Genomic DNA, 15665 nt, shown 5'->3' with positions numbered 1-15665 from the left:
ATCCATTTTTCTTTCCAAATTATTAATCGACTTCCGATTGATTATTGGTTATTTTGTCTCAATTTAATTTTAATTGTTTCTTCAAACCTCACAAGTTAATTTCCAAGGGAGTAAGTATTGGTTAGTGTGAAATCTCACATCGATTAGAGAGAGGGGTGTGAAAACCTCTCCTAGCATACTCATTTTAAAATCATTAGGCTAAAGACAATACATAAAGAACAAAAGAACCAGACGTGTGTCAACGAGAATGCTGACTGTCAAGGGAGTGGATTGTGAAATCCCATATGGGCTAGAGAAGGAAATGAAACATTCCTTATAAGAATATGAAAATCTCTTCTTAACAAACACGTTTTAAAACCGTGTGACTGACAACGATATATTTGACCAAAACAAACAATATCTACTTGTAGTAGGCGTTAACAATCATGAACTTCTAAAAGTGTGTATGCTTCTTTGATTGATGATCTATACTGAAACCCATGAAAAAGCCTATAGATATTCACATCAACTAAGAGTAGAGCTATAAAGATACGAATTCACAGCTTAATCTCAACTACTTGATCAACCATTGCTACCAGAATGAGGATTAGTATGAATGAACTAGAAAATTACAACACAAATGCAAAGCTTTAAGATTCAAGGCAAGGAGTTTGAATGTCAAGGACATGAAAATGCAGAATATAAAACAAGGGGTTGGTTGATGACTAACATTACTGTATATAACAAGTCGGCACAAACCAGTTGAAGTCCTTTTGTGATGGATGAGCTGACAAAAAGTTAGTTCATCTAGGATTTCATGCTCTCAATTATCCTGTGAATACAAAGAAAAACCAGGCAAGGGCTGAATTAATTGTCAATCAATATGTATAAGCAGCTTCTTCTGTTTTTCCTCTTTAACTGCTGTTTCACCTTGTATAAGCCCTTGGTTTCTGAACAGAAGATACCGCCATAGCCGATACTAGGGAGATTTCTTCACGTCCATGTGCTTTCGACAGTACACGATTCTGCTCAATCGAGAAAGCAAGATCGTTTCATGCCTGCAAATTGATTGACCATGGATTTTCTTCCCTCAAATGATTCTCATAGTTTCAGAAAACCAAGCATATACATGGATGGAGCAAATCTTAGACAGACTATATCATATTCCTGGTGACGAATGAATGCATGTAAACCCCACAATAAAGCAGCAATATATAAGAAGAACAAGGTGATAGAGGAACTTGTAAAGCTTTGGGAAGTTCCATACAGTAATGCTCTTCCAGCTCATGTTAAGTAATCTATATGACCATAAAGAGAGAAATCAGTTTACAAGTGGGAGAGGGCGGAGATGTTGCAAACTTGAGATGGTAGAGAAATTTACTTGAGACAACGGCCTATTTCAAGGCAATTTGTAAAGGCCGAGAAGTGGCTTCTCCCTCTGTTCAACTCTCTTCTTTGCAGCCTCCCTTGCTTTAAGTGCAGCCTTTTCTTCTTCAGATATGACCTTTTGCTTCTCATTTGGCCTCTTCCTCTTACCAACAGCAATCGATGAAGGAGCACCTTTAACCGATCGCTTGGGTTTTGAAGAAGCTGAAACAACCAACCCAGGCGGAGGCCCGCTTTCCCCTTTATCCACATTTTTGTCTTTTGTAGCTGCACTTGCAGAGGCCGACGATGGGTTCTCTAAAACTGGTTTCTTATGTTTGGAGTTCAAGAAAAACTGAGGCGAAGCATGTGCCTCTTCCTGTGTTACCCACTTGCCTGTTGCAGACATTTAACTTGGTAAGCAGCAAATACTCGTATTCTAAAACATAAAAGAAAAATGAGAGCTCAAAGTTCATTATCCCAAAATCCATTTCAGTACCAATAGCATCAGAGTAGTAGAAGCCGGAATTTGAGTCATAGTAAAAACCATTGCTTTCATTGTAATAATAGCCTGTAGTGCTGTCAAGCTCCCATTCTGTTATCATTGAGAGCTGTATCAGTTTGAAGAACGCTAGAGTTCAAAATGATAATAAACGATAACAATCAGTTACAGGCTCACAATGGGTACAAAAAGAATTATCCGAATGGACAAGTTGATGGATCAAAGAGATCAAATATAAAATGTTCGTCTTCCCTTCCCCTTCTTTCTTCGTTTGTTATTAAGGGAATATCATGTTTCTTGCCAAAGAAAAGAAAAGCACAGAGGAACAAAACTAAAGCAGAAAATAATTAAGCAAGCCTTCTGCAAGCATACTGAAATCGTTAGTGGTTAGAACTTAAAAGAACAATGTGTCATGTTCCCTAAAAGACCCAATTTATTGACTATCTATTGAACACTCATGCTAATAATGTGCACGTAATATTATGACCAATTACAAGGACCTTTCACTCAAGTAGATCAGATTGTCACAGAAATCAATGGAATGATATTCTCCAAGCATTGTCAATAGATACTCATAGGCGCATCCAATACAAGACATCTATTTTCATAAAGTTACGGAGAGAGATATAGACGCTTATTTCTTAAAACTAATAAAATTGCAACACTTTGGTACTTACTCTCTTCATTTTCTTGAACATCAACAGGAAGTGCATGAGAATCTCTAGCTTCCCGGAAATTTGCTATGTCCTTCTGATAACTACGCTTAGCTTTCTGCCACATTGAGAAAAAAAATTAACAATGTAAGAATATAAAAGTTCATTGATCAAGCACAAACTTGCTCATACACAATGAATATACTAAGGCAATACTCTCGGAGGACTCTCTTTCCACATATGTGATCTTCATGTATTTCGCACTTACCCCTGTTATTTAAAGTTTCAGCAACTTCATGTCTCTTCTTTATCACTGATAAAAGTATACATATCACAACCCCATTAAAATGAGCTCACTAGACAAGAAAGTTGCTAGAGATTGGCAGGCTAGCTTCATAAGTGGACAAACATACTCAGAAAGGATCTTTTTTTTTAGGGATAAGATACTCGATCGTTAAATTAGTTACAGTAGCACACTACTATCGATGCTTACTAGGCGCATACATCAGACTCAAATGCTCATATTATATACTCACAGTAAGAATCTTATGTACAATTATTAGTTACTAAGAACACTTAGAAAAACTACATGAAATTAACAGGTCAAGTTCAAATCAGAAACTATATTCATCTTTCACAATTCACTAATTCAATAACCACAAGCTAACCTTCGTTGAGCTAAAGGTTAGGATGCATGTAAACAGCTTGGTTCCTTTGCAGTACTGATGCGAAGCAAGCAGATAGTTTAACTTTATGTCTTTAACCCAATCCCTATCTACAATAAAGTTGACATGAGAATTCATGATTTTGAGTACATTAAGGCTTACATTAATACTTCTCAATTGAACCAAGCCACCAAGATTTGAAAACTAAAACAGATGCATACCAATATACTCTAGGTCATCCACAAAGATGGGACGAATAGAAAGTTTATTCACTTACTGCCTCAATTTGCTCAACCGCGCGTACTGCTTCCTTTTGTTCCTTGTCCTTGGCAGCATTCTCTTTTCTCATGTTTGCAAGCCTTTTGGCAACATTGTCCTTATGACGTTCTCCGAGCTCATGATTCCGGATTGTGGAAGGATTATTTGAAATAAATATTTTGCAGAAGTCGCACCATTTGTTACCTTGGCTAACCCAATACTGTGGAAGGGATAAAACAAACAACGTTTAGCAGTCCTGCTTCCATAGATAATCATTCTAACTAAAATATGTGTTTATCCGCACAATTGAACTTCCAAACACTGTAAACATAAAAAATATAAGATAAAAGACGTCAATCCCAAAATGTGAATCAAAACCCAAACAACAATTTAAAATAAAAAAGATCCTAATGGAAAGTGAATATGCACACACAATGTACGTATGTATGCATGTAGACGTACATATAAATGTATACATGAAGCAAACTACAACTTGTACCAAAAATTGAAAACCGATCTGGCATCACAACCAACATAAACGAGAAGCAATAGTTCAATTCTCAAATGCAAAAGTTTTCCGGAACTACACATTATAAATGCTTTCCAAAACTAATGAATGAAGCAAAAAAGTAAGAACATAAAATAGGAAAATAATTTGCCTCTCTCTCTCTCGCCCTCTTATCAATACAAAAGATCAACCAACAAGCGAAGTTTACCAAATAGTGATAAGGATCAATGTGTTTCAAATGTTTCAACTGGATCTATTACATGATCTAAGACCAAAAAAATTCAACAAGCATTCATTATTCATTATTCATCTACAAAATTGGATAGACTCGGTTCAACCTCAATTTCATGTGTTACAAGTTGATTCGATTGAGAAAGGATAATTTGGAGTTTCAAAAATGAATATTTGCATGGTTGAACTAGAGGATGAGGTTGCTATACATAGCACTTGATTGATTATTTTTTTGAAAACTTTATTATTTTAGTTCCATGACTTCTTGCAGTGGACAAAACGGTGGAAAGTTACTTGTCAAAATGGTCATAACCTCTTCTTTTAGTGGACATTTGAAGGGTAGTTGAGAGTAACTTACAAGGCCACAAACTTCTTTTAGTGGGCATTTGAAGAGTTTGGAGTTTCTTTTGTGGAGAGACTATAAATACCCACAAATTCGTACGTAAAAAGCAGATTTTTAATGGATGAAATTGAACTCTAAAGGAGAGACTTTCACCTTTAGAAATTTGAGCATCATTTTTGTCATTTCTAAGTTTCAAACAATTCTTGGGTAGATTGCATTCAAGTCATTCAATCAAGTCTCGATCAAGTTCGATTATAGAGTAACTCAATTTAAAACAAGTGTTAAGAGGTAACCTAGTTATAGCATTATCTCTTACAAGTCTTTGATCTTAAGAGGTAACCTAATTATAGCATTATCTCTTAGTTGATCCGAATGTTGTATAACGAGATGTTAATTTTTTTGATTCAAGGTTTATTACTCCAACAAAAGCGGGATGGTTGGGCTGAGGATTAAGATTTCCTTATCAGGCAGTCAGATAAAAACCAAACAATCAATCAGCAAAAAGCTAGAGGAAAATGCCAATCTTTGAATCACAATAACATTTCGCGACAAAGTTTACATCTGCAAGATGGGGCCAGAATTATATTACACATACGGTTGAATATCCATGTGAATTTTCCACATGGAAAGAAATCGAGTAGCTTAGCTGCTCGAGATCCTTTGAAGTTCATCAAACAGTAAATATAAGCAAGAAATCCAGAAAAAAAGGTTTAGCAAAAAAAAAAAAAAAAAAAAAAAAAAAAAAAAAAAAAAAAAAAAAAAAAAAAAAAAAAAAAAAAGAATTGAAGAAATGAGTACCTCAGTCATGTTTCAGCGCCTCGCAGAATATCAAAATCTGTGAGCAGTGCACACTGGAAGCTGTACTGAACGCAAAGATTGAGCCAATTATCAAGCGTGTAGCGGAAATATGTTTCGAATTCGAAGAAATTGATTCCGGGAGATTGTATGAATGAAATCTTAAACCCTAAATCTCCCGCTCGAAGTGTAGATCCGTTGATTTTTGGGGATCAAGAACATTCGGGTTCGTAAAGAAGCGGGTCGTCGATGAGTTCTGTTCTAGCATCAACCCGGCGGCGGGACGGATGAGATGTGAATTTGCAATTCTATTATTATTATTTTATTTATTTATTTATTATTATTATTATTACTATTATTATTATAGCTAGAAAGAGCACAAAACTAAGGACCAAAAAAGTATTTTTTTCCTCAAAAACAAATTTCACACTTTTAATATCAATTTCAATAAATGTATCTTAAAATTTAAATTCATTAGAAATACATAAATATAAGGGTAAAAATAAAAATAATAATTTTAATTTTAGTAAATCATTCAGATTTAAAATCTGGCATATAAAGTTAAATAATAAAGCATATTTTAAAAAAATATTGACTAATGAAAATAAAATGAGTTAAATAAAACATATATAAGGTGAAATATGAATTTTTCTACCTTCTATAAGAAGGTAAGAAAAAAAATAAATGAATTTGTCATTCATCAGAGAAAGGATTTGAACTTCTAACCCGTGTCAAAAATGTTACGATTAATTAAACTATGTTTAAATCGACTATCACCCTCATACATTCAAAACACGAAAGACAGAACGAACAGTTCAATTCCATTTGTGCATTTGTTCTTCTATGTTCTCTCTTGTCTAGCGCTCAATATTAGAAGAAACCACCAGAAACAGAACAACAGTTCAATTCCATTTGTGCATTTCTTCTGAAACCTCCCCTTCATCACCACCAACCTTTTGTCTGTCGACTCCCTTTGTCCACGCTCTTTCTGTTCTCGACGATTCCAGCTGCAGCTCTTCTCGTGGCTCATTTTGAGTTTTGGGTCATAGGAGCCATCGTCGGTTTTAGCTAGATGGAACATCAATTCTTCCGTGCGAGAACACAAACCTAACTTCTAACCTCTTTTTCTGTTCTCTTCTTCTTGACCGTTACACGCGTCGTCTCTCTTCCTTTATCGCTTCTCGGGGCATTAAGATGGTAGAAAGAAGAATAGCCAACCAACTGAAATCTCTGGCAAACGAAGGGAAGCCATAAGCTTATGACGCTTACTTCCATTCTATCTTCATCTTCTCAAGATATTCAATAGATCGGTTCTTGACATTACTAAATAGTTCTTTCACTTTATTCTTGAAGTCCTCAAGTGAGCAGAACTGTATGGTAGTAAGCCACTGTGAGCCATATCTTTAATCACATTGAAAACTGCATCCATGTTACCTTCTTTATTGTTGATATCAACGAGTACCTTCGCAAGCTCGGCATCGGTAATCTTACAGCTTTTCAGCGTGTATTCAAGAACTCGATTCAACTCTACATCTTTGCCTTCAGCAAACAGTAAGTTAGCCAAAGCCATAATAGTCACAGAGTGGGGAACGAATCCAGATTGTAACATTTCCTCGTACAAACTGTAAGCTTTTTCGATATTTCCAACTTTACTGTGACCGTGTGTAATGACGTTATAAACTGCCTCGTTGGGTTCGTAACCTTTCTGAAGCATAGACTCGAAAACTCTGTCTGCTTCATTCATCAAACCCTTCATACAGAATCCCTTCATAAGAGCCAACGCACTCTTGAACTCTAAATTGTTACAGTTATCTATCAGAGTGTTATATGTGATTTCATTTGGCACAGACTCTTCATATAATAACTTCAGCAGAAGCCTCTTCGCTTCCTTGGTACGAGCTTGCTTATTTAATCCGTTAATAAGCACATTATAGGTAACAATATCAGGTAAGAACCCCTTTTTTATCATCTCATCGTGCAACCCGAGAGCCTTATCTAAATCGCCTTCAGTACAGTAAGCATTGATCAAAGATGTGTAAGTAACTTCATCAGGAGACAAGCCAACACTTACCATTTCTTGAAAGAGATCACAAACTTCACGAAGTCTTCTCTGCTCACAAAGACCTTGAATTAGTGATGAATAAGTTACTGTATCAGGAGAAATACCCTTAGCCACCATCTCTACTTTCAGTTGAAAAGCTTTCTCCAATTCTCGATTCCGACAAAAACCTGAAATAATGGTACTATAGCTCACGACATCGGGCGTAAAACCCTTCTCTGTCATTTCTTGAAGGAGTTCAGCAGCCTCTTCCATCCGCCCTAAGATACAGTGCCCATTAATGAGAGTATTATAGGTAACAATTGTAGGGGTGAATCCATTCTCAATCATTTCTTTCATAACCTGGTATGCTTGGTTTAGTAGTCCCTGTTGAGAAAATCCATCGATCAATGTAGTATACGTCCTCCCATTCGGACGTAGTCCCCTATCTCGCATCTGGTCCAAAAATTCCATAGCTCTATTCAAATTACCAGCCTTGCACATGCTATTAATCAAAGTTGTGTAAGTAACGACGTTCGGTGACAAACCATTTTTCACCATCTCTGCGTGCAACACAAGTGCTTGATGAAAATTACCTTCCTTACAGTAACCATTTATAAGTGTATTCAATGTCACCTCATCAGGAACATATCTTCTTTTGTTCATCTCCTCGAGAATGTCGCTCGTCTCCTTCATTCGTCCTTCTCGACACAACCCATTTATCACCACATTGTATGAAATCAAATTTGGCTCCAAGCCTTTGAATGCCATGGATCTCAATAACCCGAACGCCTCATCAATCTTCCTCAACTTACAATAAGCATCAATTATGGTATTATAAGTAACCACATTTGGCAGACACCCATTTCTCTCCATTTCACCAAAAAAAGACAACCCCATTTCCAAATTCCCAGCAGCACAAAACCCGCGAATCAAAATGTTATATGTATACACATTGGGGGAAACACCACATTCTATCATCTCCTTAAAAACCCCCTCCGCGAACTTAACCGATTGTTTAGTCCTAATTACAGCATCTAACACAGCATTATAAGAAAGCACGCCCGGCATAAACCCATGAGATTTCGCTAAATTAACAATGTTCAAAGCCTTATTAATCAAATTAACGCGAGAACATGACTTAACTACAAGATCGATTACCGCAGAGCTGGAATTGCACAGATGATACGAGTCCTTAAGGCATTGAAAGAGTTCGGCGCCAGTTTCATCAATCGTATTGACCGCGACTTCCTCAGCTAGGGATTGCGCCGTCTTGTAGAGTTTGAAGCGAGTGAGGATGTGGAGAGCGAGGCATTTGCATTGGAAGGAGAAGAATCTTTGGGAACGTGCCCAATCGAGGAATTTGAGGACTAGATTTTGATCGAATTGGGATTTTAGGAGTAAATTGGAGGAGGCTTGGGGAGTGAAGTGGGAGGAAAGAATGGCGAGCTGATCTGGGTGGCGCCGGAGATAGACGATGGCTTTGTCGGCGAGAAGAGCGTCGGCGGGAGAGCAGAGAGTGGATATTGAGCGGTAAAAATGGGGTTTATTGAGGAGCATACTGCGAACGGAGATGGATGAGGGCTAGGGTTTCACCGACAAAAGGGAAGGAGGTTCAGAGCTACCCTAATTTATACGTTTTCCCATCAGGTTTCCCGGCCAAAGCTGAAGTTTTTAAAATCCAAAAAGGCTCTAGTCTCGTTACTAATAACACTCTGCTAGATCGTTACTAGTGGGCCTCTTATCTATTCTTCTCTCGATATCGGGCCCTGTCTTATTGTCGAGTTATCAAATCGAAACTAATCACTTGCTATTATAAAAAAAAAATACGAAAATCCAAAACAGCGGCTACAACCAACGCACTCTATCTAGAGAGTCGTCGGTGATTTCTTTCTGAACAGGAGATTGAGAGGTCTTCTTCGAGTATTGAAAGAACGAAACTCTTGCTCTTTATAGGGTGTTTAGCAAGTCTGACGACCCTATTTCGGAAGAAAAAAAGAGATGGAACTAATTCAAGCCATCAAAGAATGAAGGTAGAGGACGAGAAAGGTAAAGAGAATGGGTCATTGTTGGTGCATAACAGAGTTTTCCTATCAACCTTCTTTCTCAATGTATAAGCGAGGCTTAGCCTTCGTGTATTTTTAGTCAATTTTGGGTCACTGGAATGATTAAAACCTATGGAGTAAAGGGAAGCGTGTACGTTGTCACACTCTCTACCTTCCTAGGGTGCTTGGAGGATTCCTATCGACGTTCTTTCTCAATGTATAAACGAGGCTTAGCCTTCGTGTATTTTTAGTCAATTTTGGGTTACTGGAATGATTAAAACCTATGAAGTAAAGGGAAGCGTGTACATTGTCACACTCTCTACCTTCCTAGGGTGCTTGGAGGATTCCTATCGACGTTCTTTCTCAATGTATAAGCGAGAATTAGCCTTCGTGTATTTTTAGTCAATTTTGGGTCACTGGAATGATTAAAACCTATGGAGTAAAGGAAAGCGTGTATATTGTCACACTCTCTACACTCTCTACCTTCCTAGGGTGCTTAGAGGATGGGTCAGACACAACACAGCGACGACTAGGAGACGGTTATCTCGAGGCACTTTTGTTCGAGAATATATTAATATAAACATAAAATAAATTGAAAAGAAATGAGTGTTAGAGATGAAAGAAAGTGGAGAGAAGATGGTTGAAAGTTGTGTATTAATAGTGTCTTTCATGAGTGGCAATGCTATCACACTATCTGATAAAAGAAAAGAATAAGAACAATAATACTAAATTACATCTTCATTTATAGTGGAACTTCTTCAAGTCAACATTCATGGGAAGTTGTCCATATAGAGCTCTTTTGAAATGAATGATCCAAACAGCTCCCAAAAGAATTGGCTCTGCGAAGTAAGTTCATAAATATGCTCCAAAACTACAACTTTTCTGCTATGCTTCCATTGCTTCCATGCTTTTTCTGGTGTTTTTAAGGACCCCTTTTCACATCCAACCAATACCGCTCATGAACTACTACTCTGTACTCGGATAATCCACGCCAAGATCGGCTATAACACGTTCACGACACCTTTGCTAGTGATCGGCTCGACACGCCGTGCAATAACTTCACAAATCCAAGGAAGCTTAGCTTCCCATCCGTGTGTCTGATCCAATCTTGCAGAACGACGTGGAGTGGGATGGCTGGTCCAAGTCCGAGTTCCTGCAATGTTTGAGACGGTAGGGATGACATTTCAGGAAAGAGACCAAACAAGTTTGCAGATATTATGAAACTGAATGTGGGTTTCAGCTTACAGAAGCGAGTTCTTCTATGACGATTGCTCGATTTCCGTTCTTCTCGAAAATTTCGTATGCACAACGAGCGTGTTGTTCCCACCGGTCCAGTGCTTCGAGCTGATGGATGCTCAATGCAGCAGCACAGAATTCTTCGAAATCCATTCCTCTGTATTGAAGTGTATTCAACTGTCATGGAAGAAGTCATTATTTAGTAGTCAGTAGGAATTGTACAAGCTTTGTAAGCATGCATAAATACAGCTTCTTGCACGGGGAAAAGCAGAAAAAAGTTACATTTGCAAGAAAATCGAGCGTACAGGACTCGTTCATGGCATCGGTTGCATGTTTTGCGAGACCCTGTCCAAAATAAGAGGACAACAATGAATTTACACCGTTCATTTCGTTCTTGTGTTCGTGTGTGCACGTGCGTGAGAGAAAGAGAGAACGAACCATCTTAATTGTTTCCAGAGTTATAAAGCCATTTTTATTTGGTTCCAACAGTTCAAACTGTTCCTTTAAATAAGAGAGCTCATCTACCGTCAATGTCTTGGATACAGCCTGCAAACAGTGCGCCTTTAAAGTTATATGGGATCACAAATAAATTTAAACCAAGGAAAAAGAAGCATTCCCTTCCTATAACATACAAGTACGCACCCGTAAAGCAGCCTTACGCAGGGACGATGACCGCATATAAACTCTCATGAGCTTGAATATTAAGATATCGATAGGAACTTTTGCACCGTTGTAATTCCGAATCCAAGGATGACCTGCAAATGAATCGTTGCAGAAGATTTAGGATATTAAGCAAGTCAACGTTGTACAAGGGGAAGACAGAAGCTTACTTAATGCTTGAGCAGCCGTCAATCGTTTGCGTGGATCCTTGTTTAGTAAGCGCTTGACGAAGTCCTTTGCTTCAGAAGATAATGAAGGCCATGGACCTTCATCGAAACTTAGATCAGCTTTCAAGACTGCTCGAAAAATTCCTGACTCGGTCCGGGCCCAGAATGGACGGCTACCACATAGAAGAATGTATGCAATCACACCTATACTCCACACATCGGCCTCTGTACCGTAAGATCTGTGGAGAACTTCGGGTGCCACATAGTATGCGCTTCCGACTATGTCGTTAAGTCTTTCATCTATAAGTAACAAAATTATATTAAGAGCACCATCTAGAACTTGAGAAATCAACAGCAAAAACATGGAAAATAAAACGAACCTGGCTTGACGAAATCAGATAACCCAAAGTCTATGGCTTTCAACTGGGCATTCTCGTCTTTAGATGTATACAAGAAATTCTGGGAAATTTAAATTATTAGAACAAAAAATAAACGAAATATTCAATCGGGATCATCTACAATTGACTACAAGAAAAAGTGAAGGCAAGATGGATGGGACCTTGAAAACAGCCATGACACAAGAGGGGGAAAAGAAAACTTCTATATATCTTTATACAGAGGAGGAGATATAGAATGATAATTTTGTTACTGAATTATGCCATTGAACATCTAGAAGTTAACTGAAAAGGAAATATATCACCAATGATCAGGTGCCCCGTGTAACGGCCCAAACCCACTGCTAGCAGATATTGTCCTCTTTGGACTTTCCCTTTCGAGCTTCCCCTCAAGATTTTTAAAACGCGTCTGCTAGGGAGAGGTTTCCACACCTTTATAAAAGATGTTTCGTTCTCCTCCCCAACCGATGTGAGATCTCACTATCCACCCCCTTCAAGGCCCAGCGTCCTTGCTGAAACACTGCATTGTGTCCACCGCCCTTCGAGGCTCAACCTCCTCACTGCACATTGTTCGATGCCTGGCTCTAATATCATTTGTAACGGCCCAAACCCACTGCTAGCAAATATTTTCCTCTTTGGGCTAGCCCTCTCGAGCTTCTCCTCAAGGTTTTTAAAACGCGTCTACTAGGGATTGGTTTCCACACCCTTATAAAGAATGTTTCATTCCCCTCCCCAACCGACATGGGATCTCATAGGCAGCATTATATCTAATATCAAATCAGACAAACACATGCAGTTTCGACATTTCGGGTTATTTGGTGAGGGCTCAGATATGGGAAGACAGTGAACAAGCCTCTTGCATGACTAGTTTTCACACAACGCTCTCAAGGTTGATTGAGCTGTTGTGACTAAATGTATTTTATAAACACTCCATGCCATTATCAATGAAATTTACTTTAAAAGTTTTGAGAATATGATTAACCTCGGGTTTCAGATCTCGGTGCACGACACCCTGAAGATGACAAAATGCAACAACGGTCAATATCTGAACCATGACAGCTTTTGCATCGTCTTCCGAGTACTTTCCACCTCTAAAGAACATCATTACAATCTCTATCAGAGAAAAATAATGCAAGTCAAAAAGATTAAAAAACATACTTAAGTTAATATTTGTTACCAAAATTACCACCTTGAAAGTATTCTGTCTAGAAGCTCTCCTCCTTCGCACAACCTGAATGTCCACATAAGTCATTATGAGTAATGTCTATGAGATTGTAAAACAAAATCTACAGCCTAAACAATATAGGAAAGTTTGAAGGATTCTAAAGATACATAGCTGATTGAGGATGCTATAAAATGACAATTTTAAAGTATAAGGAGGAGCTCCAAGCTTACTCCATTACAATGTAGACATTATCATGGTCTTCAAATGCTTCGTAGAATTGTACTAGATTGGTACGTCCTGTCAAGGCTCGCAATATTTTTACTTCCCTTCTCACGTCCTCAATTGCAATAGCTGTTGTCATCTGAAAATTACAGAAAGCAAGGTTTACAAGTCATGAGCGTGTGAGAGAGAGAGGAAGAAGAAGAAAAATTAAATAATCCCATAGGATAAAGAAGGCTCTGTCTGATAACACCAAAGCATTAAAAAATAAGCACGAAAGAACAATGAAACACGATCAATTTCTAGTAGCGACCAAGACTAAAGGTTCGTACATCCATAAACATGGTTAGTGCGTAAGGTTAATCATCTCAATCGAAAATAAATCATGAGGTTAAAAAGCACTTGATTCTGTATAAGGCATGCCACTCGTCGTAGATCCTAGGTAGGGGGTGTCACTGCAACTAAGCCAGTGGCACATTTACAAAAACTCGAGTGTTTCTTATTTAGATGTGATCCTCAAAAATGATCTTCCCACTTACCATCAAACGAGGAAAAATATAATGCAATCGAGAATGTTAATTATGCATTATCCAATTAAGGGAATGATTAATGAGCAAGGAAATCTGAACAGTCCAGATAGCTAAGTGACCACCCAATTCAAATTTCATCTGTATGGACATCAGAGTATGCCAAAATCACAGCTATAGAAACCACAGAGAATGAACATCAAACAATTGTAAAATACATGATTCTTTCACATTTGATGACTTGAAGAGTACGAAAGAGAAAACTAGTACTCCTCATTCACCTCTCCAACTTAGCTTCTCTTACCTCTTTCACCTATCAGCTCTTGTCTTAGTACTTGCAGGTACATTCAATATCTCTTTTCTTGAATAAGGTAAAGCTATCAAAAGAACGTTTACAGTTCTTTACAGTTGAGCATATAAAATTCTCTCTTCTTCAAGTCTCACATATTCTCTCCTCTTCTGATAGCTCAAAGTCAGCTTACAACGAGTTCTAAGCCTATCGGTTTCACAAGCACTAAGTTTAAGCAGTTCTTTACCTTTGATTTTATTCCCCGACCTAAACTTATTTCCCTTATTTATTAACCTGACCCGAGGATTTTTATCATTAGGACATCAACATCAGAAGATGCTAAAATGGCAATAGTAGTTTCTAAAAAAAATGACCACCAAGAACCCATTGGAGGCCAAGAACGTTTTCAGCTATTTACTTGAGCTCAATCAAATTCTAAAGAAAGTCACATCTCAAACAGTGAAAAGCTCAATTCCCAGAAAATCCGGGAGGAAAACTGGTTCGAAGTGGCAAGTTTAAGATTATTTCTTGTAAAATATTTCCTTAATTGTGTTTAACACAGTGGAAATCCAAATATGGGTTCCTCTGGTGGGTCCAGATGATTCACGTCATTGACTTCAAAGGTCAGAAAAGACGTATAGGCTGACCCCTTTGCGCGTCTGCCGCATAAACTCTCAATTGCACAAGTATTCAAGATAAAGTAAGCTGTTATTTAATTGCCTAAAAGTATTAATCGACCAGAATCGTTGAACACTTTACTATGTGAACACTATTTTATTTATGGAAAACTACTGAATTCGACACGAAGAGGAAAATTCAAAACCAAACTCTATATTATAATAGAAAGATCAAATGCGCAAGGCGAATCTCGAGAAACTCTGCCTAAACTTGTCGATTTTGAGAGGAAACTCAGCCAGAATTAGCTTCTCCAAGGAGAAAAGCCAGTGGGTTATGATCTTCAAACAAGATCCTGTGCTAAAATCAGTAGTGCCCACTAATTCTGTACTGAATTAGAGACATCCAAATTTGGAGGAGTTTAAAAGAATGTGGGAATTCAAAATTGGAATTGTTCTAACCTTTGCTTTAGGAATAACTTTAACAGCAACTTGTTGACCCTTAAGCTCGCCTTTCTTGAACCTTGCAGAACAAGTATACCCAAAATGGCCTCTCCCGACCTCCTCCCCGACCTCCAATCGACTAGTGAACTCCTTCGAGAATCCAAATCTCTTATCCAACTCGATCCCGCCTTCCTCGTCGCCTTCCTCCGGAATCGCCGCCGTAGAACCCGCCTTCTTTCCAAGCCGCCTCGCTAGCACTGCCCTAATATGCTTAGCCGGAGAAGGAGGAGCAAACGAGCGCCGGAAGAATCTACCAGGAGTGGAGGTAGTACTCTCAGTCCCACCCGCTGGCAACGGCGAGTTTTGGCTCTTCTTCTTCAAAAAATAATGCCCCGGACTAGGGCTGTAGAAAGGGAAAAACGGCGATTGTTTCCCGGAGACAAGATCATCTTTCCGGTGAGGAGTAGGCGCCGATTTGGGGGTCTGAGATGGATCAATCCGCCCATCTGGATCTCTCGGAGCGTACGGATTCGGCTTCGGTGGTGGCTTTGAAGTACATATACCCAT

General features: G+C 38.4%; 3 protein-coding genes across 5 annotated transcripts; all 3 read right to left on the bottom strand.

The window, feature by feature from the left end:
- Nucleotides 1-543: 543 nt before the first annotated feature.
- Nucleotides 544-5607, bottom strand: LOC111471024 (zinc finger protein ZOP1). Of its 3 annotated transcripts, XR_002715151.1 has the most exons (7): nucleotides 5303-5607; nucleotides 3442-3642; nucleotides 2524-2617; nucleotides 1844-1939; nucleotides 1361-1740; nucleotides 910-1277; nucleotides 544-811 (listed from the first exon to the last, which is right to left on the bottom strand). XR_002715151.1 is itself a non-coding variant. In XM_023116704.1 (6 exons), exons 1-5 carry the CDS (start codon nucleotides 5309-5311, stop codon nucleotides 1379-1381), a joined length of 762 nt encoding a protein of 253 aa, XP_022972472.1. In that variant the 5' UTR covers nucleotides 5312-5607; the 3' UTR covers nucleotides 792-1037; nucleotides 1361-1378. The 3 variants fall into 3 exon arrangements, 2 of the variants coding, with proteins under 2 accessions (XP_022972472.1, XP_022972471.1); XM_023116704.1 differs by having other exon boundaries at nucleotides 792-1037; XM_023116703.1 differs by lacking the exon at nucleotides 544-811 and having other exon boundaries at nucleotides 1162-1740.
- A 375-nt stretch (nucleotides 5608-5982) lies between these two features.
- On the bottom strand, nucleotides 5983-8985 carry LOC111470919 (pentatricopeptide repeat-containing protein At5g39710). The gene has a single exon (XM_023116570.1). It carries the CDS (start codon nucleotides 8895-8897, stop codon nucleotides 6636-6638), a length of 2262 nt encoding a protein of 753 aa, XP_022972338.1. The 5' UTR covers nucleotides 8898-8985; the 3' UTR covers nucleotides 5983-6635.
- Nucleotides 8986-10008: 1023 nt separating this feature from the next.
- On the bottom strand, nucleotides 10009-15665 carry LOC111470921 (CDPK-related protein kinase-like). Its single transcript, XM_023116572.1, has 11 exons — nucleotides 15117-15665; nucleotides 13236-13366; nucleotides 13030-13071; nucleotides 12823-12931; nucleotides 11826-11904; nucleotides 11449-11745; nucleotides 11261-11373; nucleotides 11057-11164; nucleotides 10901-10963; nucleotides 10628-10795; nucleotides 10009-10535 (listed from the first exon to the last, which is right to left on the bottom strand). The coding sequence occupies exons 1-11, from the start codon at nucleotides 15663-15665 to the stop codon at nucleotides 10395-10397; spliced, it is 1800 nt and encodes a 599-aa protein (XP_022972340.1). The 3' UTR covers nucleotides 10009-10394.

This window comes from Cucurbita maxima, unplaced genomic scaffold (assembly GCF_002738345.1).
Source record: "Cucurbita maxima cultivar Rimu unplaced genomic scaffold, Cmax_1.0 Cma_Scf00048, whole genome shotgun sequence".
NCBI lineage: Eukaryota > Viridiplantae > Streptophyta > Magnoliopsida > Cucurbitales > Cucurbitaceae > Cucurbita > Cucurbita maxima.
The sequence above is the reverse complement of the archived record's forward strand: the minus strand, read 5'-3'. Positions and strand labels throughout refer to the sequence as shown.